General features: G+C 44.2%; 1 protein-coding gene across 1 annotated transcript in view; it reads right to left on the bottom strand.

Moving 5' to 3' along the window:
- HSD17B12 (hydroxysteroid 17-beta dehydrogenase 12) overlaps window positions 1–3,512 on the bottom strand; it is an 81,904-nt gene extending 78,392 nt beyond the window's left edge. The window contains 3 exon segments of the mRNA XM_058806366.1: window positions 3,080–3,253; window positions 3,256–3,418; window positions 3,420–3,512. Coding sequence (XP_058662349.1) covers window positions 3,080–3,253; window positions 3,256–3,418; window positions 3,420–3,512 — 430 coding nt within the window.
- Window positions 3,513–23,239: the final 19,727 nt, after the last annotated feature.

Genomic DNA, 23,239 nt, shown 5'->3' with positions numbered 1-23,239 from the left:
AGGGAGGCAGGGGAACAACCACATCTTTGCTGTATTCTTGGTGAATTCAGAACGACTCCTTAGCACTCTGGTCCTGTTGAGTCTGTCATTTATTTAGCTACATTGTTTTTAAATCAAAGGAACTGTTATTTTTTTCCTCTTTTACCAACTTGTGAAGCACATTAAAGGTAGAACATTCAACCCATGAGTTTTCACTGTATAGTCTCTCAAGATGCACCCAGAAACCTCACGTTTGAGGCATCCACCCAACTTCCATACTGTACTTAACAGTATAGTAGCCAAAAACCAAGCCAGAGGCTTGTTATACAGAGAGAAAACCAGAACAGCTGCATACAGACCTTCACACATAATTGTGAGTGTAGAAAAACTAACTTTTTGTCAAAAGAGGTCCTATTTCAAGTAGTACAAACCTAGTTTTTCCAGAGTACATTACCAGTTCACATAGTGGTTCCTCCTCCTCACATCCCCTCTTTTTAAATACCAGTAAGTTAGACCAAGCATAGACAGAAGCAATTGCATATATGCATCTGAAGAAACCTCTAAGAAAACAAGGAAAACATTTGCAACCCAATTTCAAATGTACAGAAGAGTTAAAGGGCAGTAAGAAGTCCTTCCAAAAGGACTTGTGTTTTAGGGTTTTTATAAAGTTGTTCTCTAGTTGTGCACTAGAAAGAATACATTGACACAATAACTACAGCAGACAAGTAGCATCAAAACCACTGTTTTGTAAAATATCAGAAAAAAAGGAAATGCACTTCTTCCTACAGTATTACTTAGTAATTTGCTAATCAAGGTGACCCAACATATCTGCAGCTGTGCCTCCATCTTCCTTTCCATGACAGAAAACAGAGAGCCTGCCCAGCCACAACACACTTCAAGGCAAACCACCCCAGTGCCCATTCAGACTAAGACAACCTCTCTTCATTTCAGCTGGAGACTACAGCAGCTGTCCCAATAAAGCAGCACCTCACCTGCATCAGCTGCACAGAGGACACACAACGGCTAACTCATGATGGCCACATGTCTTCCTACAGTGACAGCAGGCTTCATCACCTCATTTCTCCATTCTCCTTGACACTGCAGCTATGCCGCCACTTCAGAGCAGAGCAATACACACAGAATTTAGCTGTGCTGCCAGTGCTCCTCTTCCTCCCTGCCTTGAACATCACAATCCTGGCAGAGAAAGAACAACTTCTGTGAGCAGCCATTGGCCACATACAGTGGCCCACTGCTGCCTGCACTTGCTCGAGACAGTGACAGAACTGCACTTCTCTGGATGTTTGAGGATGTGACTGTGGAAAGATCTGCTGTTTACAGTTTGTGGTTCCAGCTGATAAGCTGGCATTTGGCTCAGGCGCTGCAGACCTCCATGTTTGAAACAATGCAAAACAAGCTCAAGGGGCCACCAAGATTTCTGTGATGCACCACAAGTCAGCAGGCAACTGATAATGCAGTAATATATTCAAAACCAATATTAGAAAGTCAAAGAAGGTTTGGGTGTCCTGTACCAGCCATATCTTTAACAGGCATAACGTTTCTCCAGCTGAAAGGAAGACCTGGGCCTTAGTTATTTGTATGTCAAGCTGTTACCTATCCAAGGCACGGCTGCTGCACTTCAAGCCTGTAAACACAGGACTCATGACATGCTCTGGCATTATGAATGCTGTGAGTAACAGTGCTGCTTTACTTGTCTCACACAAGCAGACATTCAACTACCCAGGCGTGTGCTCACATACAAGTTCTGTGCTGGCTGCAGAGGTTATGGGGGAGCACAGTGATAAGCCCAGCAACCAACCTGCAGGGCTGCTCTGCCTAAAGGTCTGGCACCTGGAAGCAGCTGCAGCAGCTGAGCACCTGATGTCCTCCTACTCCCCTTGAGGAAAGGAAATACCTTTTGCAGCCTTTTAAAGTGTCATCTCACCTTAAACTCACACCCCTTACACGCTACAACTATTTTTGTGGCCCATCTTATCAATTCCCAATCAAGCACAAAACTTGCCTTTTCCAATAACGGATTTGAAAATTCCCTTGGCCTGATCTGTTACACCAGCAGAGAAGCCCTTTCTATCATCTCATCATTACTTAAAGGCAGCGGCAGACTCGGATGGAAGAAACTGTCTTTTTCCAGCGCGGCTCCCGTAACCAGGAATCGAAGTAGTGAGAAAAGTTAGAGCAGGGTAGCACTGAAATTACCCCGGTAATAGCCTCTGCTGTACTTCCACAGCGCTCCTGTATTTCAGGGATGCCAGCCAAATGCTGCCGCCACCCCCTCCCGGCCACCGCTACTGTCACCCCCTCCACAGGGAGGGCCACTCGTGCTTCAGCCCCTTCCCGAGCGCGGCCCGGGACCGAGGAGGGGCCGAGCTGCAGGAGCAGAGAGAGTCGGCGTAAGTTTCGCGCCGCTCCGCCGTTCTCCCGCCGCTCTCGGCGGGGCTCTTCCCTCGCCCTCCAGCACAGCCCTTCTCCCTGGGCACCCGCGACTGCCGCCGCTCGCCCGCGGGGCTCCGGTGCCGGGCAGGGGCCGCGCGGCCTCCGCTGCGCCGGGAGCGGCCGCTCCTCCGGGGGCGGCGGGGACGGGGCGGGCCTGACGTCAGCGATGAGGCGCGAGGCCGGCGCGGAGGGGGCGGCGCGCACCGACCGGCCGCGCTGCGAACTGCGGAGCGGCCCCGGAGCCGCGCTGCGCGCCCCGCCGCCCTGGAGACACCAAGTTCACACACGCCGTGCCCGCCCGCAAGTCCCAACAATCGGCGCTTCTCTCAGGACCGACCCGACCGGCGTGCTCTGGCCCCGCACGTTTCCTGGGGAGCTTGAGAGCGGCTCCCGGCTAGTCAGGGGCACACTTGGCAGAGCAGCGGAACCCGCCGGTCCCTCAGACGCTGGCCCAGACCAGCCCGCCCCGGACCCGGCTGTCGCCCCACGGGCGCTCCGCCAGATTGTCCCGGTCCCTCTGAAGGCCCGTCCCCGCCGCCCGCGTCCCCCTCCCCGCCAGGCCGAGGCCGCTCCCCAGCGAGGTCCCTGCCCCGGCCCAGGAGTCACCAGAGAAAGAGCCGCGGCGGGGGCGGCCGGGACGCGCACTCACCTGCCCAGGCGCCCAGCGCCGGCCCCACGGCGGCGGCGCCGCTACCCAGCACCCAGACGCGGAGCCCGGCCAACAGGCGGTACGAGGCGAGCGCCGCCGCGTACAGAGCGCCCAGCGCGCCCACCCAGTAGAAGAGGCCGGCGGCCGGGAGCGCGGCAGGAGCCACCATGCTGCGGAGGCTGCAGCGGCCGGACTGAGCCCTCCCGGCCACCGCCGCCCCGCAACCGTCACGGCGCCCGCCCCCGCCCCGCCGCGATTGGCGGAGGGGCCTCTCAGCCACCGGGTAACCCGGCAACGCGGCCGGGCCCGCCCGCCCTGGGGCCGCCCGGCCCCGCCGCGCCGGGAAGGGGGGGGCAGGCAGCGAGCGGCCACACGCCCCCGTACTACTTGCGGCCTGCGCCCCACGTGGTCGGCACCGCTCTCTTGCCGCCATTGGCCAGTGAGCATGGCCGTCACCCGGCCGCCGCACTTCGATTGGTCCCGCTGCCCAGGAACCCCGCAGGACTGGTGGAAGACGGAGCCTGCGCTCCCGCCCCCACTGACGTCATATGAGCCCATTCATAAAATGCTCAGGCTCCGCCTCGCACTCGAATATGTCCCTCGGTTCCCCTCCCCCAGCCCCGCACTGCGCTCGCCCACGGAGCCGCGCCGCGATCGCCACGGCACGGCACGGCACGGGTCCGCAGAGAAAGGGAACCCGCCTCGGGGAAAGTCCGTCCCGGGAAAAGAGGGGCTGAGCACCACAGCCCAGCTGCCCCTGCACCCCACGCACCGCGGGGCTGGCAGCGCCGTCCCGTCCGGCCGGCCTCCATCTGTCTTTCCCGACAAGATCCAGGGGCAACGGAGGCTTCCGAAATATTTCCCGTGAGCTGCCCACTTGTTGTGCCATGCCTGGACTTGCTCTGCCCCGTCGCCCTTCACTTGCCCGCTTGACACGACTCTCCTAGAGCCCCTCACACGATGGGGTAGGAACGCCTGGACTTGGAAGGAGTGTAGGAGACACCTCTGAAATGACACACACACCCCAGCAGTGGCTCTTTCCGTGGTGGTGAAGGGCACAAAGCTCCGCTGCCTTCTGTCCCGCCTCCCGCCACTTGCTAGGGCCATGGCACCCGCACCTCACTTACGGCCCGGGTTTTTCCCTCCCTCCCAGGAAGGAGCCTGGGGCAATGGAGAGGAGATGGGGCAATGTAGGGTGTGGGAGGCTGAAGCCCTGAAATACCTCATGCTTGAGATGTATTGCCTCACCAGGCTGAAACGGCAGGAGTGGCTGAGCAACATGGAAAATCAGCGGCAATGTGGTTGGTGTAAGGTGTGGGTCAGTTAAAATGTCAGAGAAGACCAGTTGAGGTCTAAGAGACTGCTGCTTTTAAAGGGAGCCCCTTGCAACTTTCAGTGCCAACATTTTTTTTCTAGAAAACAAGCCTTTATACCACTTATTTGACAATGACCTTAGTTCAAGCAGTAAAAAACTTTCTCTAGATTAGGTTTTTTGGAGATCCACATCCATCTGAGTTATTAATGACAAGTAGCACAGGGGGTAGTCTTAATGTTGTCTTTCCTTTCTCTCCTGGACTGGCAAATAGGTCATACCCAAATGCAGCCACTACTGCTGAAGACCTCCAAGCTGTACCAGCTGCCAGGCTGCAGCCATGTTCCCCTCATCCAACTCCTTTGTGCTACTTGCCACACGCCATGTCCATGGCAGAGGAAGCTTCCAGGAGCCAAATCTGCCAAATCCTGGCACACCTCAGGCCTGGCCTCCCCTTGCAGCTCCACCTCTGCAGACCACAATGGATTTACAAATGCTCTACAGTTTCTCTTTTCCCATCTCATTTCACATTTCCTAGCCTTTTCCTGCTTCAGACTTTGGAAAGAGCCGATGTAAGGTGCCACCTTAATTGGAGCAGGTAAGCAGTACCACGTGTATTGCAACTTGGGGCCACAACCCGACCATGGTGCCCTGTGAATGCAGTTAGAAGCACTACTGCCACTTCACAGCTCTCATTTAGAAACAAGACACACTAGTATGACATCAACTACCTGATGCAAAGAACTGTGCATCCTGAGATACCTGGGGCTGCACACTGTGACCTCTTGTCTATGTTAAGGGAAACAAGACCAAAGAAATCAAATGAAAATTTGCCGTGATAGGTTTATCCCTTTTATTAGTTTAATAAAAATAAACATTTGCTACATTTCCTGCTGTTAAATACATATACACAAAATAGCTTTTCACTCAAAAATACATAATTGATAAAAATAAAATGCTTCTGTTCATAATCTACTTGTGGAAAACAAATTCATAGTGGGATTCAAATTTCACTGGATTCAACAACACTGCACTGATGTCAATTAAAGGCATGAAACTATCATACACTTTGCAATTGAAAAAAACAGGAAGCATCCATCCTTCCATCCCCATGGTGAATTAGTTCACCTTTCTTTTTTTATTCTTTTCTTTTGTCAATCCCTCATGACAGGTGACACTGTCGAAGATCCAGCTCTCACCAAGTTTTCTTCCTGCATTTTTCCCAGGAGAGCCCACCTATTGCTTACTGGACATCACTTTTAGAATAGTGTGATATGCTAGGCCTAACTCCTGCAGGTATTACACAAGGAAAATCCTTATAGGCCTCACCAAGTGTGCAGTTGACATAACACCCTCCAAAGATTGTTAAATGCTGGGATAATTTTCCTCTTGTTCCATACCAGCCTTTCCTTAATTTTTAATTTCGTCTATTGGCTGTCACGGCAGTTCTCATCTGTTCAGTTTTTGCAGAATAAATGACACTGCTGATCCTCACTCTTTTGTCTTCCAGAGGACAGGTGAATATGGCCTAAGCATCTGGAAAGAGAAAAGGCAGAAAAGAGATCTACTACAAGTCAAAGGCAACATTGTAGAGCTGAAGCAAAGGATGGAAGGTAACAGTGGTCACCAGACTCACCAAGTGTTTAGAAGAAAAGTTGGGCAGCTGGACAGTGCATGTAGAGGCTGGAGGAAAGGAGATGAGCATTGGGAAACCTGCTGAAGGGAGCAGGCAACTTCCTACTGGACATTTTTGTAAGCTGCACTGCAGTTACCAAGGGAATGCTGACATTTACAAATGGGTCAGAAATAGGGAGGAAAGTATGTGGGTGCTATGAAAGATTTGTTGGTCTCTGTCAGAGTCTACCCATCTTTTATTATAACATCTCCTGCTCACTGCACTGCAGTTGTGCTGCTCCTGAGACCTCTTGTCTAAACAACGTTCTTGTTGCAGGTCAGTACAGAACCTGCCCCACTGTTCTCTCAGGGGGACTGATAAACCCCTTGACAGAGAAGCACAGACAAAGCAAGGCAGTCCTCTATTTTTTTTGTGTTAAAAAAATCATACTGGTTATTCAAAAGTGTTGCTATTTTTTATGCTACCCTGCTTGGAGAAAAAGGCAGTCCTCTGAGAGGCTTACAGTCTACATTTAGAAGAAGATGAGTCACAGGCAGGGAAAGGGACTCACTGGAAGGGAAAGAATTATACAAAGGTCAAATGAGGGGGTTTGCATCTCTTGCTTATGGGCATCACACGTTCCTGAGCAACAGGCCTATCCCCCTTTCCAGGGTTAATCCTAGTATTCTCAGGAGCTTTGCAGGTCTGTTCCCATTTGCTGTAAGCTGCTGCAAATCCCCAAGGAGCACCCAGTCACTGAGCTGATGGAACAGACAGGCATTTTGAGTGTACTCACACATCAACATGCATACACATATGAGGATACCTTGCCAAGGCCCCAGAGATCCATATTTCCACAGCCTCTTTCATCAGTTCAGGCGTGTAGTCAGTTCCAGATGACTGCAGATGCAATCTGGGTCAGGGCAGTGATGCAAACCTCGGTCAGCCCACAGCTTGGCTACATTGCTCCATCATATGGATCATGGCTAAGCTCTACAGCAGATCACAACAGAGATGAGAGAGAAAGCTGAAGGTGTAGTGACAGGCATGACTAAAAAATGCAATAAGCAACAAAAGATAGGGACATAGAACCACACAGATGATGACATCAAAAGGAGACAAAGAAAACAAAAATATAGCACAGGAGCAATAAACCACAATGAATAGAGGATAAAAGAGCACCCAATAAGAAGAAGCATTCGATTTTTATTATGAAGTTTTTCTGTGATGTTGCTGCCACAAGTACCTCACAAGCAATACACATCTCAGTGAGACCACATTTCCATGTCTCCCTACTGCCCTGCTCTCTCAGTACCTGAGGAAAACACTTCTCACTACAAGTCCACAGGCAAGCACCCAAGACAGTCACTCACTGTCCCCACAGTGGCACCTGTGGCTCAGGGGTCTCAGCGCTCGGGAAGCCTCAGCCCTGGGATCTACTTCTCATCCCAGCCTGCCCAGTGCTGCCAGAAATGCTGTCTGCTCTGCAGCAGCCCTGAGACAGGAGAGGGGGACTGCTGGTTATCTGTGATGTGTCATGTTTTTTCCTGCCCCTGAACAGTGTAGTCATTTGTTTCATTAAATGGCATTCTTGTACCCAGCACTAATTTTATCCCTTTACAAATATGTTTTTCACTCTAGCAACTCAAGAGCAGCTCTCCCCCCTGTACAGTCATTCTGCTCTCATGCCTCTCTTACCATTACTCACACCTATTGCAGTGAGGCCAGATTCAATAATGGGCCTGGCTGCTGCAGAGCTGAGCACTGCAGTGGGTCTTTGCCTAAATCCATAGCCCCAAATTACGACACCTTGCCCCAGTGCACACTGAAGGCAAAAATTAGAATACCTAAGAATGTAAGCTTCATTGTCCATTCTGTTAATGTCTCAACAAGTACCATTCAGACATGCCAACAAATCTCTCAATGCACCTCATCAACTGCTGAGATCATTGTAATGATGGGGTGAGGCAAGATACCTTGTGTGGAATTCCAGATCCTCAGCTTTTCCTTAGGCATCTACTCCATCTCCTTGCAAGGCTCATGGTGCCCCTCCAAGTCTGTGCACTATCTAGCACTCACCCAGGAGTTCCAGTTTCCCTCTTCTGCCTGAAAGGGCAGAAAGTGCTTTAACAGCATGGCACAGGTGTGCAGGGTGTGATGATTTTGGTCAAAGCTATTTCACAGCACACAGAATCACAGAATCATCACATCATAGAACCATAGAGTTGCCTAGGTTGGAAGGGACCTTAAAGATCATATACTTTCAACTCTCTTGTCATGGGCAAGGATGCCTTTCACAAGGCCAGGGTTCTCAGAGCCCCATCCAAGATGGTCCTGGACATTCACAGGGATGGAACGTGCACAGCTTCTCTGGGCAACCTATTCCAGTGCCTCACCACCCTCAGTAAAGAATTTCTTCTCAGTAACTGTTTTTCTTTCAGCTGTAATAATGGGAGGGAAAGCCAGTGGGACTGGAGGGGCTGTGGCAGACATTCTCAGACCCAGCATATATCCTGTGCATACATCTTCAGCATATGGTAAAGTGGTGTATCTGGGCAACTATAAAAGCAGGTATTTATGTAACCCTCCTTCCTTTTGGCATGCTACACATGCAGCAGGTGCTGGGGTTCCATGGTTCAGACCTGGGCTTTGCCAGCTGGCTCTTGCTGTCAGCTCCTGCAGTACAGGACTCCTGTGGGCCTAGCATAAGGCACTTCGAGCTGATCGGCCCTGCTCTGCAGAGCTTGCAGGAAACAAGGGAGCCAGAGAACAGCAGGTTGAGAGAAAGGGATGGAATTGGTAACATTAAGTGCTATAATAAATAACCAACTAAGCACAAATTTTGATTGATGTGTCACTCATCTGCAATTGCACACTTTTGAGTATAGTTTCTATGAGAAGGGCAGAAATCTGCAAACACAAGGCAGCTGTGAAGCTCAAGTCTTAACTTTTAAACTGAGTCAGTCAGGCATTTGAGGTTACCACACTGTGTTACAGCTATACACTCCTTGCTTCTCAAATAAACTTTGGGCATCGGCAATCTAGCCTGCTTCAGGGAATAAAGTCCCAAATTTCTCAACAACAAAACACTCCAGGCAAATGTAGCAATGGAAGACAAACAGAACCTAAAGCCAAACAATAACTGGCATATTAACTAGTTGAGTCTACAGATTGCAAATCCAACGTGCCATGCAGATGTACGCTGCTCTTTATGGGAAGGTCTGTTCAGTTTACCTTTCAAACAGGAAACAATACAAATGGTACTACAAACTTCTTGTACTTGATACAGGGATTTTTCACTTTTACCTGCTATGGATTGATAGTGTGTCTCTTGTTAAAACTCAAAATTCCACTTTTTGTTGCCATTCCCCGTTTAGAGTTCTCAGAAGTGACTACAATGGGAAGCTCCAGATCCTCTTACTATGCAAACCAAGGAAAAGCTTAGTAGGACATGCATATATAGTGGGGGTTGGGTTTTATAATCATCAGCAATATTGGAAATCAAGTACTACTCAAAAAAAAAAAAGTTCTAATAGTTGTGCATGCTGCAAATCCAGTGCAGCATGTGTTTACTGGAGACATAATATGGCCATGACAACAGATTACCCTTTTTCAATCCTACAACGCACTGAAATATATTGATTTGAGCTGAAAATATCATCCGGAGAAATGAAATGCTGTTTGTTCATTTGTTTAATCCTTGATGTCTCTTCTACCTAGTTTTGTAACTGTAGATAAGTGATACGGATACTTGTCCACATAAAACGAACAAAGTTCAGGAATGCATGGCACTCACACCACTAACACTGTCATCTTACACAATACATTCACTTTCAGCCCCCGATGATGGACCACATTTGGTAATAAATCTCTGTTGTCTCATCCTGTTAAAAAATCTGTAGTCCTCAAGTGTCTCCCTAAAGATCCACATGCCAGACAGTTCTGGTGCCAAAACACAAGAAGACTTCCTCTTGGCTACTCCCAGTATTTCACAAACATGAAATCCACTTTGAATGCTTGTTAAACAAAATGTATCATTCCTAGGGGAAATGTGAGGGCAGAAAGTTCAGCTAGGACCCTACCATGGCAGAAGCTGCAAGCAAAAAAGGTATCTCAGGTTGCTATTTATCTTTAAATCCCAGTTACGCATCTGCATATTTTTCATCAAATTCTCTGTATTTCTTTAAAATGTTTGGATTCCAGACATCCGAAAGACTTTTACCATTGCAGTTTTAACCACTGAAATTGGCATTTCAAAACCACCATTGTTTAAAAACAATGTATGACCAAAGACACCATAATAATATTTTCACACAGGTTATCTATTTGAGGTGTGTAAAATGCTATCCCCCTCTGGTGACTTCAGTGGAAATCTGAAGATTTACAGAAGCAATGGCCTGGCTCCAAAGTATTCCTACAAAAAAATAATTAAAACCAAACAATGAGCAATTAAAAAAACAACTCAAAAAATGCTGCCACAGGCTGCAGTGAACCCTCCCTTTCTGAGTCTACTGATACCAAACCAAGCCCTGCCATACTCTGGTTCTGTTCAGTGTGTAGGTTCCCAGTATTCCTATATATCAATTCTCTGTTACTTCTACTCATCAGCCAGCACCTGCAGCAAAACCAGGTGTATGTTTATACATACATGTGTGTGAGCAGACACGTGTACACACTCCCCTCAGATGTGGTTACCTAAAACCAGCAAAAGAATGGATTTGGCCTGCTCTTGGTGACAACAGTAACACTTTATTTTTGTTTAACACTAAAATATGAGCTGTTTTGCTTTTGGTTTTGAGTCACACTAATGTCATTATCAGCTTATCATGTGAATGCTGCTCACTTCCATGACTTTCCCCAATCAGTGTTGTTTCAAGAGGCATGATACAGCACAAGAGGACTAGAAACAAGTGACACCAGTGGAAGTGCCTCTTTTAGTGGCAGAAAGCCTGGCAGGATGACATGGGCTAATCAGGTCAGAAAATGTTTCTTTGCTGAAGGCCTAACACAGTATTCCTACCATTTCAATGGGAAGTCCACAACTTCCTTCCAAGTCCAAAAGGTTAAGAAAAGAACAAGAGAAAGAACCTGCTATGAATCGGAATTATTTGCTTTAAAGAATCAGACTCATAATAGAAGAATAAAATAACTTTCAGGAATCTGGGTTAAATAACGACCAAGTATGTTTCATTCCACACTCATACCTTCACTCTTTGGTCACACCTCTGCCCTGTAAGCTTCAAGATAAATGTCTATAGCTCAAATCCCACTTTACAGAAAAAAAGTTCAAGAAACCAGTTAGAAATAATACTTTTTTTTTTTTTTTGTCTTTCTTCCTAGTCTTTCATACCCACACCAAATAAGCCTTCCATTTTCATGACTTGTTCACCTCTAGGCATATGAAGGAAGTTTAATTCTTATAATCAATTCACTTCTTTGCTTCAGCAACTACTGAAAGTGCCAGTGGTAGCACTTAATGCATAAATTGATAATTGGATTGATTCTATCACTTAGTTTTCTATTGACCACTGAATAGGAAGTTACCTCCTTAAAACATATTGTTTCTCTTTGAATAATCTGCTACAGATGTGGACTGAAAAATAAAATTAAAATGAATGACTGAGCAAGCTTGCTTAACTCCCTGCCCTGTGGAGATTTCCCAAAAGCCAAAATGCCAAGTAAAATCTAAACTGTCTACACAGAGGACAGCAGCCTTGCTGAAAAGCAATGTTCTTTAATCTTTAGGTTCTTCTGTTAATTATTGAGTACTGCACTAAGTGCTGTATGTAAAAACTACAGTCCAAAAGGCAGGGAAAAAAAAGACACAAAGTCCCAAGGAAGCCGATTATGCATACATTTTAGAATGCAACATTGTCTTGGCCTAGATACCTAAAAACTTACCTAAAAATTGTTCCATTAAGACTCCTACAAGTGGCCCATCCAGGCACAAGAAGTCAGGTAGCACTGCATGAATTCAGCCATAGTGTCCAAACCAAACACACAGTTCAGAGCAAACACAACCAAACTACTCAATTAAGAGGCATAAAATGAAATTAATATGACAAAAACTGGCAGCACTTTTCAAAATGGACCCACTGTAACTTAACATATCCATCTCAGAATCCACTGATAGACAAGAATGTGGTATTATGGGAGGGGATATCCAGGATTCCCAAGTCAAATTCCCCACCACTGTGCAGAACCCAGCACTGATGCTCTTTCCTGGATATATCAAACTTCCTTCTAAAAGAAATTTAAATTTGTTTCTTGTTTGAAACTACCTCAGAATATCGTCAGTCTGATAGTTAAAGCTCTTCCTCCAATTTCCAGCAAAGTCTACCCATTATCCCTTTTACACACATTTGTTTTGCTTTATTCTAATCTTGAGCTCATATAATTATTTTCCTTCCTTACATAACAGTGTAATTGTCACTTCTGTGTCTCTCTGTTAAGCCTCTCTATTCCTCTTAACATCCATGTGGTCCTTTTCTGCATCTGTTCCATCCATCTGTTTGAACCCATTTATCTAAGTGTGGGTGATAGTTGGACTCCACACAAGATCTTATTAATGTCACACACTTTGACAGCAATATTTTCTATACATACAGGAAATCCATCCCTTAACACTTTCTAGGACACTATCTTTTTTTATTATTATTTTCTCAGCCATGTCACATGCTATCATTCTCCTGCTGACTATTACACCAACTACCAACCTGTCACTGAAGTGACAGAAGAAATTGTCATCAGTTTCTATTTGCATCACTACATCTCATGTAATTCTATTAATCTCAGTTTTGATTCATCATGTCAGCACATGGATATTCCAATCCTCCTCTCTATTAATACAGTCCACCAGTTTTGTTTCATAAGATTTTATCATTGTTGTACTTTTTCACTAGTATCACTAAGGAAAGAATTCCAATAGTCCTCAAAACCTCCAGTTTCCAACCTTCTTTTCCTCAGTATAGTCTCTTTCTAGCTATTATCTGCCAGTTCATTCCAAATGCAATTCATTACAATGCAATTAATCCAAATTATCTCTGTTTTATATGATTTTCTCACATGGTACAGTATCAAAGTTTCCTCACAATGAAACACAGGGTAACAAGGAACATAGGGTAACAAGGTAGTCTGGCACAGCCTTTTTTTGCTAAAACTGCTGCATTTAATCCCACCTTTAATTTCTCTGTGATCTTATGTTGCTCTTCAAAAATTGTCCTACACCTAAGTGTAGAATGGCTGCCAGATTAGATCATCTCTACTAGCAATCTTGTCTTTCCCTTTGGGTACCCTCAACTATTTGACCCTCTCTGCATGTAGCTTCCACTACTAAAACAGTACAGTATTTGCAGGTAGATCATACATTTTTGGAAATGGAATATTCTGTATTTATTGTATTAAAGCACAACTGCAGTGCTAATGCATTGCCACTGAAATAAGAAAACAGAATCCAGGAAAACCTACCATTGTAAAACTGGAAAAACAATGGTTAGAATGGGAACAGAGTAGGCCATACACTAACAAGTTTAAAGCACATTACAATGGATTAATCATATTTCCCTTGCCTTGATCTTTTCTGCTTTATTTTTTTCTGGACTTGCTGATTTGTATCTCAAGCCATCTTCACCAGCTTCACTCTGCAAGTCCAAACCACCAGAGGTTATAAAACTGGCACTAAAGGCACTTATCCCTTTTCTGTGGCTACTCAGTAATTTCTTTCATAAGCAAAACAACTTTTTTTCTTCCACTGGAACAATACATTCCCTTGAAAAAACCCATATATTTCACTTCTTTTTCTTTCTTCTGAGAACCATCTATGTATACTTTAAGAACTGTATTTCAGGTGATATTATTGGCTAAATCTGACGTGCTTTCTGACTCAAAAATGTTTGCAGAGTTCCTCACATACCTCTCACAGAAACTGAGCAATAGAAAACAAGCCTACTATGGCGTATTTCCTTTTTATGTTGTTGTTTGAGCTCAACAGTGTAATATTCTCTGCACTTGATTTAGTAGTTAACAAATAAATTAGTCTTCTTCTGAATCTCAGGAGGATTACTATTAGCAAGGAAAATAACTTCACAAAAATATTTCTATTCCCAGGAGAAGTTTAAGTATGTTCAGCCCCAAGTTCAGCTGACTGCGAACCCCAAGATCTGCTTCAAAAACGTAAGGAAGAAAACAAAAATACAGAAACAAAATTTACTAAACTCACTTAGACTGATTTATTATTTGTCATTCCTTTGATACATAGAGTAACTTATCCCTAGTTAATTAACAAGTTACTTTAAAACATCAGGTTGAACAAAAACTGACTTCACACTATTGGTATAAATTACATTGAATTAACACGTAGCGTTAATTGCTTCCTTTTTCTTCCCTCACCGCTTTGTCCGGAGAGAAAATACCTCTCTATCCGGTAAAATACCAAGTCCTGTTTGATTCCTGGGTTTGTCCCATAACTTCAACGCACTTCAGCACCTTCATTCTTCCACTTCACATTTAAAAAACTCAAAGAAAAAAACCCCAACTTGCAGATAATAGCACTCGATCCCCTCTTGCCACGTGCCAGCCTTTGGCATCTCTGCGCTCTGGGCTTCGGTGCGGAGCAGAGCGCGAACTGGAAGCCAAGGTCCGCAGCCGCAGTGAGCCCGTGAGCCGGTGCCTCTCCGGGGCCCCGGGCAGCCACCGGCGCGGCGGGACGGCAGGAGCCCCAGAGGCAGCGCGGGCGATCCGCCCGTGTGCTTTAACCAGAGCAAATCCCTCTCGGGAGGACGCGGCTCCGGCCGAGCCCTGCCGGACCGGGCTGATGCCCCATTGCCCGGACCGGACGCGGAACGGCCGGCAGCGAGGGGTACCGGGAGGCCTCGGCTCCGCCGATACCGGGGCTGCCCAGGACGGGCCGGGCACCCCAGCACCACCGGCTCCGGGACAAAGCGGCCACTGACCTGCCGGCGCTCGAGGCGCGCCCCCGGCCGGGCCGCGGCCCGAGGCCGATGTTCAGGGCGCGGGGATAACGCCGGCGCTCGCAGAGACCCCCGGCCGGGCACGGGCCGGCTCAGCGCGGCGGCTGAGCGCGGACGGGCCGGCCGGGAGCTCCCGCCCGACGGGACAGCTCCGGCCCCCCCACGCCAGCGCGGGCGGGCGCCGTCACGGCTGCTGTCAGCGAATCCCGGGCGCCGGTGGCGGTTCCCGGCATGCCGCGGCGCCTACAGCTCCCGCCGGCCCCCGCGGCCCGCCGCCGTTAACCCTCTGCGGCGCCGAGGCGCCTCCGCCGGCCCGCCCGGCCCCCCCTCGCCGCTGCCCGGCGGGTCCCGCCCGGGACCCCGGCCCGGTGCCTCCGCGGCCCCCGAGGAAGATGCACCCCGCCCCGGCTCACCGGCGGAGCTCGCTCCGAGCGGCTCGGCCCGGCCCGGCCCGGCCCAGCGGCGGGCCCCGGGCCGCTGCCATTGTGGCGGGTTTCAGTACTCCCTCAGTGTGCTTTCTGGTCCCGGCCACAACTGTTTGTTACTGGCATTAACTGCACGCTCCCTGAGAGATAGTAAAAAACAGGTGAAATACCTTATTCTAGCTGGTGGGACTTTAAAAAAGTTCTTATTTATGTTTGAGGAGGCAAATTGTAATAAGCAAATTAACTCCAAAATAGCTTTACAACCCCCAGAAAACTTCGTGACAAAGTTACTAGGAAATGCTGGGCTATCCTGTAGTGAAAGGAATGTGAAAATCAGTCACTCATGTTCTGCCCTCCTTCCCATACATTCTCCATACAGGTGCTCAGTATACGTGTGACTAACACATACAGCACTTTTACAGCTCCTCTCTTTAAATAAGTAGCAAACAATGTGCATGCAACTGCCCTGCTGGGAACTAAAAAATATCCCGGGGAGTCAGACTCAATTTATAAAGTCAGTGAGGGACAGGGGCAGATAGCACAAGTCCAGGCAAAAGCAGCACCTTGGAATAAAACCCTCTGGGTCTCACCCGGCCCCCCTCCGCAGCACGGCATCGCACCCCAAAACAGCCCCTGCACACACGCAGACCTCATCCTCTATTCTTCTATTTTATTTGCAATTTTTTTTTATGAAAGCCTCATGCAGCAAATAAAAGTCAAATAGCTCTAATTTGTAATGCTGCAGACTGTAACATGCTCAGACGTGTAACTGCCTGACAGGCTACACAGAAATCTACCTTAGGCTCCAGCCTCTGAAACAAATGCAAATATCCAGAAACATTCTCCTATTTCTCCAATATTAAATGACAAGTAAAACAAACATAATGCCAGATTTTTTTCATACAAACATGTCTTTTAAAAAAATTAAATCACTACAAATTTATTATTTATTTCAAACTATAAACAACACAGAGGAAAGAAACACATATACGTTTCCCTTTTTAGAAAAAAAAAACCAACAGATTTATCTATGAGAAAAGCCCACACATAGCTCCTTTTTTAAAAGTTCATTTTTTACTACCCTGCCCCTGAAATCAGCCTACAACCCATAGATTTATCTAGAGAAAACACAATTGGAAAACCTTTTTATGTTGCACTCTTTTTGGACACTTACAGGAGGTTTTTAAAGACAATTCACAGCCATGCTATTTCAAACAGCACGAATACAATTATTTAGAATTTATTCTTTACTGTGGAAAATTTTACTTTGATATATTTTCCAGAATTTCCTGGGAAAACACAATCAGTCCCCATCTAGCTAAGCGCACCTACACTGTTACCTCTTTCTCTATATTTTTTCCTCACAAATCAACCACAAACATTTCATAAGTGTTTACATAGACATAATAAAATAAGAAGAACAACAATACCACAAGAAAAATGCTCAAAACCAAACTGAAGGTGTAAATGACCTCCTGCCATGTTCCAGACGTACCTACAGAATCCCTCCTCACTGGTACAGGATTATACATTCCATTATAAGTTCAGCTTTTTCATATTTTGTACTATTTTAACACCCTAAATTTATAGATTTTTAAAATTGGCATGTTAAAAGGGCTTTATTTAAGAATTTCAATGAAAATAGTGTTATGTTTTGTCATATTACCATAATCCTTCTTTTTAAATCACTTAGAATTTAAGTATAACCTAATTAAGTAATTTTAAGTAAGTCTTAACCCAAATACATAGATCTAACAAAAATGTATTTTGCAAACAGGGAAAATAGACTTCTAAAATGGATTCCTCAGGTATGAACAAAGATGCTGAAATATTTCCTCCCCACAAACTTTGAGATCTGAACTATTTCACGACAATTAGATTTAAAACCAAAATACATATAAGAAAACAAATTTCTCCAAATATCTAGCATAATGTTTCATTCCAATTGTATTTATTTATTCCTTTTATATTTGAAAGAAATCCTTCTATTTTCCTTGAGGAGAAAGAATAGGGGAAGAAAAATACTTAAAATCCTAACTACCTATCTACACATACTATTTATTTCAAAACTCTTCTAACAGCAGTTAATACTTTATTTTAGATAATGTATATTATCTTGCCTGTAAAAAATATTATTATTTAGATTTCTGCCTTTTCAAAGACTACAGAACAACATTATAGATTTTAGAGTCCTCTAATCATCTTTAATCTCTCACTTTTTTCAATGCTACAAACATCCTATTTGGTAAATGGAATTTATATTTTTCTCTTATCTTAATTATCAGAGTTGAATCAACAATTCAAACCAAGAAGAACAAGTGACGTACCGTAACACAATAGCAACTCCAACACTTTAACACAGCTCCTCTATGTATTGGTGTATAAAAAGCTTGCACAAAGTATAAAATACCTCAGAAACACAGACTCTTTACTTTACAGAAAATTTTACTTATTCACTAATGTGACCTCAAGCAACTGCATTTTTCTCAAAAAGCATCCTATCTAGAGCTTTATGCCATTTACTGACTCTTGCTTAATTAACCAGCATGCTTTAAAACCAAGTCTCGGCCCTTCAACTTAATCAGAACAGACTACTTTTAATTGCTACCACATCAAATATATTTGTCAACACAATAAAACCACATACAATTAGAAATAACTATTTTTTCTATCCCTCTCTTTGACCAACCAGAGATTGTAGCATCTACTTCCAATTTATTAGCTGTTCTAATATGAAGCAAACTGAAACACACAGCACAGTTCACAAATACACTGATCTTTCTATAATATCCTATCATTTGCATCTTTTAATGGGAAAATCCAGAATACCACTGTCAGCACTGCTGTTCTCCTGCAACCGATCGGACCTCAGAAGGACTTGGCATTAACTTCCCTCCCTCACAATACTTTGCCTCCTCACCTCTCTCAAAATAAAACAAAAGTATCTATGTTTGTCTGAAATGTCAATAAACACCAAAATCTAAAAGGCCAAAAGGTCAGGTATTATTTAATCTGAACAGAAAAGTTATTTTTTCTCTCTCTCTCAAGCCATCAGTAAGAGCAGGTTACCTGAGAAGAAATGCCCATGTCCCTTAGATGTCCGTCCTTCTGTCCCAGAACAGGGGCTGTGCCACGCCCTCTGTAACATAAGAGGGAATAGATTAAACTTGTTGTATACCCAGGCACATTTCTGTACATTCAAATTATCTGTCCCTCAAAAAGCTTTATATCTTTTTGTCTGAAAAGCATTTTAAAAACTCTTATTACATTCTACTCTGAGTTCTCAAAATTGGCTTGGCTAAGTCAGGTACACATGTCAAAAATTAGTTCCATACATTGTCAGTTGAAGTACCAGATTCCCCAGGCCTGCTTTTAATTTCTTAGAGGCCTCTATATCACTGCATGCTCTATCTCATTAGCAACATTTAATCTGCAGGTGCTATGATCTTATATTTAAATTTTTTTTTTTTTTTTTTTTTTTACATACACTGAAATTTTTAAAAAGCCATTTACATGAGGGACAAAGTCCTGAAATATTTCTTCCCACAGCAACTTTTCCCTCCTCTGCTTTAAAAGTTGATTACCTTCCCAGATAAATATGGTCTTTGCTTTACCCATTTTTCTGTGATTTGTATAATTTTGTACTTACTTCTGATGCTGCAGAATTTACATAGGCCTGTAGTTTTGAGACTTGTATCTCCTCCCTCCACCTGCGTGGTAGATACCAGCTAAAATCACTGTCTATAGACCATTCCACCCCCCCCCCCCCCTTTTCCCTTCAAACTTTTCCAAACAAATGTGAGAGGGAAAAATGTTTAAGATAATGAATACAAATTCAGTGTGTTAAATTAAAAAAAAAAAACCAAATAAACAAAACATTTTGCTTTAGTTTGTCATTTAATAATCCTTATCAACATAAATCATGGTCAGAAAGCCTCAGCACTGTAGGGTGTAGTATTCATGACTAAACTGCCTTAAAAAAATACATCATCTTGTACCCTTTTCCTTCCATATATTTATCTTTCTCATACTGCTCAGATCTACAGCAGACTGTTGCCACACATATATTTTTACACATAATTTCCTAGACACTGACAAATGTGAACCAAAGAAGAATTTTGCTCAAAGTTAACTTATCTAAACCACTTATTTCCTCCATTCTCTTTTTTTCCATGGCATCCAATGTTTTGTTTTACCCTCTGCTATTGTTTTGTTTGTTATTTCCCCACTTTCCTGTACATTTGTCTCCTGCTGATCCTACTAGATTGGGCAGGAAGAACTGAATGACTGTCTCTCCCCATTGCTACACTGCTATTTTTTGGTGTTTTATCAATTAAATGCATTTGACCATTATTTTAATATATTTTTAAAGGTACTTTTTCTTTCCCTTCTCTAGAAACTTGCTGATTACAGTTACCGATACTTTTGTAAGCAAGGTCAATTCTGTCCTGCTCTAGCACATGCTTCTGTCATAATATTAAGGGTACATGACTTAAAAGTCTGTGATGCAGTGCATGCAAAAGGAAAATGTGTAAGAAAAAGAGGGTAATGTGTACAGATGCCCCTAAATATCATAAAGAAAAAATTGACATTTTTAATTGGTTCTGACTTTTTAAAGAGATACCAGCATGAGAAAACACCTATCCTAGAGGAAATCTTCTTCTAGATCACTAGCAACACTTTTTCACACTAATAAAAGCAAAGGAAATTTTAAAATTCAAATTTACTGTTAAGCATCAGCACTTTAGGATTTCTGCATTTCACTCAGCCTGGGAAGGGAGAGTTGCCTGTTGGTTTCACTTTTGTTCTCAGCTAGTTTCACTTTCATGCACTGGCAGAATCTTCTATGTTTTTGGTTCAGCAATGTTAAAGACAACATTTACATCTTTAAACAATCCTCATTACACTTTTAATATGAACAATTTGTGTCCATCTGCTTCCCAGGACACTAAGAAAAAGTAATTTGGGAGTCTAAATATAATGGGTGGCATACTTCTAAAGGAGCAGCTTTCACCTGTCTCATGTTGGGTTGTAGTCTGCTCTTTCTTTCCCTGAAATCAATAGGAAATGTGCCATTCATTTCAGTGATAGCAGGATCAGGCCACTGGGTCTGTAATCTGCAACAAAAGAATGCCATATGCCAGACCAATATATTCCTTACAATATACAGTGTTTGCCTTTAATTATTTTCCTATGCAAACTCAAGGGAAAAAAAGTGGTCCCTGCATTTAACTTTCTGTATGCTTTTAAATTATCCATAAATACTCTTCCTGACACAGGCCATAGGAAATTAGAGGACATATGTTCACCTTGGTTGGGATGGGGAAGGAAACACTGTGTCTCTCTGCTACCAACTACTGTAACTCTCCTCCTCCTGCCAAGTGCAATCTATTTTAAAAAAAACACTCCAGCCCAGATAGAACCTTTACTGTCTTACACCAGGACCTTGTCTAAGTTTCCAAAGCATACTTTTTAATTTTTTTCAGGATAAACCACAATGCTCTAAGCAGCTAAACAGTCAACAGCAGCACAAGAACTGGCCTGCATTTATATTTTCTAAACCTGTACATTCCCTTTTATATTACCCTCCCTCTCTATGTACAGACTCCAAAACACAGCTGGGAACTCACACACATGGATGCAAGCACATATACATACAATGGAATCTTCCTCTAGCTACCAAAGCACTGCAGTTTCTGCCTTTGTAGACATAAGGGCTTCTGAGACACTGAGACTTAATGGAAAGACCTAGTGGTCAATAGGAGCCTTGCAAAAATTGCTTTTCAACTTCTTTCATAGAAATTTTGTGTCCCACAAGCACACATAGAAATTGTCACTAGCCGCTTACAGAATTACTGTCATGTTTACATGCGAAAAGTCAAACACTAAAAATTCACATATGCAACTCCTGTGAGAATACTTATATCACAGTTTTATTAACACTACTGTTTATTTTACCATATGAAATGTGAATAAAGGCATGAAATTTCATTGTGATTATGTGCCCATCTACTTCACATTTACACACTTTTCTATCCCAGTAATCTGGGTATTGTATTTTTGACTTATATTGTCACATTACACGTCTGGACACGAGCAGCTTCCACAGCACAATGAAACACACATTCCTGCTTTCTCTTTTCCTGGATATTACTACACAGAAGAGGAGTAACTAACTGATCTCTCAAAAAGTTTGTCTTTGCCTTCCTTCTCGACCACAACATTTCCTCCCCTTTCCCCAGAAGACATCCTTTTTGCTTCCAAGGCCAGTTCAATGTGAGACACTAAATTTCAGGTGTGCAAATATACCCCATGTTCAGTGGGGTTATTCACTCATTTAGGTCAACCACACTTTGAGGTGCCTTAGTGCCATACAAAACCAGACCACCAAGATCCGGGTCACAGAAAACTTAGTTTGCTGGAAAGCACGATCGCAACACCGACTTTCACACATTCACATCAGCTACATCTGCGTCCCAGGGTATCCATCCATATTCCTTCTAAGTGCCAAAATTCGCTCTCTCCTAACAGCAACATCTAAGACTTGTTTGTCCCTAATTTCCTGATCTCCAACCATGCTGTTGCTAGAGTGTTTTGGTGGGACTTGGCTATTGCACAGATTTTACATCGGGCTTTCACCCAGCTGCATCTGCCCCAGTAACAATGTCCTGGGAGAAAGACTTTACTACTGCCAGCTTTCCTTGCATTAGCTTTTAGGACAAAAACCCCTGAGTTGTATCAATTTCTTTAATATAGGATGAAGCTTAAGTGAGCACTCATGAACCAGTAAATATCTATCAATTAATATTCGTGGAATGAGATAAATAATTACAGGAAATACAATGACCTGTTTCAAAATGGTTGCTTGAAAGGATGGGCTTAATAAATTAGCCTTGTTCTTAAATGCTGTTCTTGGTGCACTCATAGAAATTATTTCCTTCTGGAGCATTCTGGCCTGTATTTTGCCTGAATTTCATATAAATATTTGCTGTACATTTTTGTGTTTCTAAAACTAGAAAAAACAGATCATTTTAGCTGCGTGATTGCCATTTATCTTTTGTCTTCCAATAATAAGGATATTAAGGCCTCACAGCAAGTATTTCAATGAAACCTTTGAAATACTGTGAGAGTGGTAGAGAGGCCGAAGATAGCTACAGAGGAAAGAAGATGGAAAGAGGGTTGGTGTTACTTCAAAGATACTTAATGTTATACTAACTCATGAAAAGGGAATTCTCCATGAGGTGCCTGTCCTAGCCATGCCAGCAGTTTTGAAGGGCTCTGCAGTCTCTCCTTGGGGTTCCTAATGGTTTGCAGCCCTCTTCTGACAGGTTCTGCTGAAGTACAAGAGGTTATCACAAGGATAGTCTGCTCCTCTCTCCTTTTTCCCTCTGGAAACAAGGAGCAGAGCAACTATTAACTAATGCTTGCTTGTGTATTTGTCTTGGAAGGCACCAGGCATAACACGTGGTGCTATTTAATAGTCCCATTATTCATAATCCTTGCAAGTGGAGAGTAACTGTCATGACAGGTAGGTTAAACAGAGGAACAGAGATGTGAACAGGTCAAACAGTGTCTGTGACAGATGAAGGGGGCACAGCCTAGGATCACTGACTTTTCACCTCTCTTTCACTCTAGTTCAGTCTCATATACACCAGACTTCAGCTGTCTTTACCTTTTCCTGATCTTTAAGCAGTGCCCTGATCCTAACTCAATGGGACATTCACATAGGAGAGACCAAGACGAGCACAGCAATAACCAGGCTAGCTCGAGGGATGGGGATCCATGCAGAGAATCCCAGTAGTGTTGGAACCCCTCCTTTGGATTGTGATAGAACAGCAT

This window comes from Ammospiza caudacuta, chromosome 6, assembly GCF_027887145.1.
Source record: "Ammospiza caudacuta isolate bAmmCau1 chromosome 6, bAmmCau1.pri, whole genome shotgun sequence".
Lineage (NCBI taxonomy): Eukaryota > Metazoa > Chordata > Aves > Passeriformes > Passerellidae > Ammospiza > Ammospiza caudacuta.
The sequence above is the reverse complement of the archived record's forward strand: the minus strand, read 5'-3'. Positions and strand labels throughout refer to the sequence as shown.